Genomic DNA, 4,223 nt, shown 5'->3' with positions numbered 1-4,223 from the left:
TTTACAAAATCCAAATTTAAATCAAGGCAACCAAAAATACTCACCTACTACTAGTATTATTCAGTATATTATATTATTATAAAATCCCATTTATTAAATTAAATTCTTAAAGTAGCAATAAATAACGGGGGAATTGCGTGGACGTAAAAAGCAATTTCCGTTATGATAAATGAGGAAAAACAAAACTGAATAATTTAATATAATTTAAAAAGACAAAAAAACAAAAAACTCAACTCAAAGACATAACAATATTGTTAACAAGTCCAAAACGGGGTTGTCAATAGCCATCAACAAGAACAACAAGAACAAGAAAGCTTCTTCTGTACACAAGCTTGTACGTCACAAGTCATTTCTCTCTCAAATACATACACACGGATAAAGACAAAAACACACATCAAATTTAAATAATAATAATAATATTATTTCATAAATAAATTTAATTATTAATCGATAAATAAATAAATATATTTAATTATTAATCCAAGAGTATTTGAATGAGATGGTAATAGATTTTTTCAATTTAATCAGAGAACACATAAATGTTAAATTCTAGTGTTACTTTATTCGACTGAAAGATTAGTCTCTGTAATTGCACGTAGATGATACTCGACTTTTAAAAAATTATTAAATAAATTATACGTGGGACCCATTCAACAGTTTAATTCGGCCGCCAGCTTTGTCGTCTCTCTTGTCTCCGTTTACATCTTCCTTCCCTCCGTCGTTTGACTACTCCTTTCTCTCTCTACACCTACACCTGTCTCTCTTTCTCTCTCTCTCTCCTCAAACCTCTCTTTCTTATCTTTCTCATTTCTCTCATTCATTCATTCATCTCATACCTCATCATATATGTGAATGAATCAATCAATGTGATCGATCTTTTTCACTCTTTTCTCTCTTTCTTTTTCACCTTCTTTTCTTCTTCTTAAACCGACAAATCAACCTTACCCTCTTTCTTCACTTGTTTTTGTTTTTCTATGTGGCGGCATAAAGGGTTGGTTATGGTTGTTATTCTTCTCTCTGTTTGAGGATCACTGTTACTTTTTCAAGCTGTTTCTTTCGATTTTGTTTTTGTTTTTTTTAATCATTCAGAAAGAGAAAACATAGACACAAACATGGCTGGAAGTAATGAAGTCAACCTTAATGAATCTAAGGTAACTTTTCTTTGTTTTGGGCTTTTTATGTTTTTTCTTTCTTTCTTGTTCTTACTTTATTTGATTCTACCATTTGAGTATCCTGTGTTTTTTTTCTTCCTTCTTTTATTTGTTTTTAGTAGTGATTTATGGTGTGTTGTTGATGTTGGGTTTTGGTTTTGAAAGGGGAAAGTTGTAATCTTTAACATAGATTGGGAAGGATTGTAGTATATTTGTTGGGGGAATATCTCTGAGTTTGAACAAGTGTTGTCTCTTTGTTTTTATTATCCTCTCTGGGTTTTGTTGATAATGATGGTCCCTATAATAGGGTTCGTTTCAATTTTTATTTTGTACTTTCTATTTTTTTCTTACATGTAGGCCTCTTGGGTTTCTTGTTCTGGTAAGTTGGTAAATTTCAGTTTGATTTTGTCGACTAAGTTGAAAATTTTCCCCCTTTTCTGTAAATTTTGTATGGTTCTTTCTTGCTTATACACTCCCTTGTCATGATCCTTCTTTTCAATAAGTTTTTGCTTTTCTAAGGCTCTATGCGCTTTGTTTAGATGATTTTACAATTACTATTCTGTCAAATGATATGCATAGTTCAAATGGATAAGTATCTATTGACATAGTTCATATTGGATAAGCTTTGATTAGATGTTTTTTTTGTCACTTCTTGTTTAGAAGAACTATTTTGTTGAATGGAATGCTCATTTGATATGGACATGGTTCTAAATTCTAATGACATGTTACAATCTTTGCAGAGTGTTGTTCCTCTTAATACTTGGGTGCTTATCTCCAATTTCAAGCTAGCTTACAATCTTCTAAGACGAGCGGATGGAACATTCAATAGAGAGTTGGCTGAGTTTCTAGACCGCAAGGTTCCGGCCAATACGATTCCTGTTGACGGAGTTTTCTCGTTTGATCATGTCGATCGGAATACAGGACTCTTCAGTAGGGTTTATCAACCTGCTCCTGAGAATGTTACTACTTGGGGCATTATAGAGCTAGAAAAGCCCTTGAGCACGACTGAGATTGTGCCTGTCATAATTTTCTTCCATGGTGGAAGCTTCTCTCATTCCTCTGCTAATAGTGCTATCTACGACACTTTCTGTCGTCGCCTTGTGAGCATGTGTAAGGCTGTTGTTGTTTCTGTAAACTACCGAAGATCGCCCGAGCATCGGTTCCCATGTGCTTATGAAGACGGTTGGAATGCTCTTAATTGGGTTAAATCAAGGACATGGCTTCAAAGTGGAAAAGATTCTAAGGTTTATGTCTACATGGCAGGGGATAGTTCCGGTGGTAACATTGCTCATCATGTCGCGGTGAGAGCTGCCGAGGAAGATGTCGAGGTACTAGGTAACATTCTTCTCCATCCGCTCTTTGGTGGGGAGAAGCGTACGGAATCAGAGAAGAAGCTCGATGGGAAGTATTTCGTAAGGTTGCAAGATCGCGATTGGTATTGGAGAGCTTTTCTACCCGAAGGAGAAGACAGAGACCATCCTGCTTGTAATCCTTTCGGACCTAATGGTAAAAGCCTCGAAGGACTCAAGTTCCCTAAAAGCCTTGTTTGTGTGGCTGGTTTGGACCTTCTACAAGATTGGCAATTGGAATATGTGGAAGGTCTCAGGAATTACAACCAAGATGTTAAACTTCTTTACCTAAAGGAAGCCACTATTGGTTTCTACTTCTTGCCTAATAATGACCATTTCTATTGCCTCATGAACGAGATAAACACCTTCGTGCATCCTAACTGTTGATAAATCGCCACTACAAGTACTACTTAACCATACATGACTAAAAACCTGACTTGTATTTTTTATGTCCCTACTTTACAGTGGTGGTGTGTAGTTATTATAATATTATGTAGTGTTGTTACTCACTGTTCTAACATCTATGGTGGTAAATCCGAGCTTTCTGTTATCGGCAGACTTCTTGTTCGTGCGCTCTGCCTATATCTTTTGAAGGGTAGCACCGGTTTCTGCGTCTGAGGTACCAGAGTTTGGTCATACCACCGTATTCAAAGCTTGCTCCAATTTATTTGTTCGACCTCGAAAGGAGGAGGCGAGATACAAGATATAGGGCATGGTTGATGAATTTGATTAAGTGAGTGTTTTTTATGTTGTATAACTATTATATAGAGTGGGAACTTTTGAGTATAGCCCATTATGTTATGAACTTGTATTTTTCTATATAGTAATATAAGTGTCTTGTTTGTTTGGTTTTTTAGTTTTATCTTTGTCCCAAGTTCTCAAGTTGTAGTGTTCTTTGTTGTATTTTCAATTTCTTGACACAGAAGTTACATATGTATTTGGTTTTATTGATGAATTCAAGCTATAGAGAAATGTTGGTAACCAAGTGTAGTAATAGTAATCACTGGTTAGAATGATGAAGCTACATATGAATTTGAGTTATTCTATGGTTTTTTTTCCCTCACTCATGTTAGTTATAGGTGCAACCTAAGATTCAGTTGTAAAAGGTTGACACCAAATGTCCAATGTGGAAAAGAGATGTGTTTTCTTGTCATGCGTGATATTTAATCATTTGTTATAAAGGAATAATGGAACATGTAATAGAACATGACAGGGGTGGGTAGGATAGGAGGACAATCCTTAGTCCTTTGTTCATTCATTACCTTAAAGTCAAATCCCATCCACCAAAAGGACACAAGATGCTTTCATAGAAGAGTGTTCACCAAGAGTTTGAATCATGAATTTTTCTATTGTTTTTGTCACTTGTTCAATTTTTGACCAAGAAATTCATCTCTACAATTATGCTGAGAATATTGTATATGTACCCTAAAAAAAGTACAATGGATAAACTTGATGAAATTGAAATGCATTGATTCAAATCTATCAAGAATATAGTTTGTTTGAGTCTTTTTTTTCCTTTAAGCAAAAAGCTTCATTGAAAAATATTAAAAAAAAAACATGACTTTATTCTATTTTATTCTATTCTATCCTATTCTACATTGTTATTCCATTTGATCATGTATTAAAACTATTATATTTTTTTTCTTTATTCTGACTAGTATTCGGGAACAGCTAAGCTTTGACAAAGACATGAAACTCTTGTCTTTTAGTACCATTGTTTTTC

The 4,223-nt window shown here is 34.5% G+C and overlaps 1 protein-coding gene across 1 annotated transcript; it reads left to right on the top strand.

Moving 5' to 3' along the window:
- The first annotated feature begins 702 nt into the window (after positions 1-702).
- Positions 703-3,481, top strand: LOC131643897 (gibberellin receptor GID1B-like). Its single transcript, XM_058914251.1, has 2 exons — positions 703-1,151; positions 1,892-3,481. The coding sequence occupies exons 1-2, from the start codon at positions 1,113-1,115 to the stop codon at positions 2,885-2,887; spliced, it is 1,035 nt and encodes a 344-aa protein (XP_058770234.1). The 5' UTR covers positions 703-1,112; the 3' UTR covers positions 2,888-3,481.
- Positions 3,482-4,223: the final 742 nt, after the last annotated feature.

The sequence above is a fragment of the Vicia villosa genome, linkage group LG1 (assembly GCF_029867415.1).
Source record: "Vicia villosa cultivar HV-30 ecotype Madison, WI linkage group LG1, Vvil1.0, whole genome shotgun sequence".
NCBI lineage: Eukaryota > Viridiplantae > Streptophyta > Magnoliopsida > Fabales > Fabaceae > Vicia > Vicia villosa.
The sequence above is the reverse complement of the archived record's forward strand: the minus strand, read 5'-3'. Positions and strand labels throughout refer to the sequence as shown.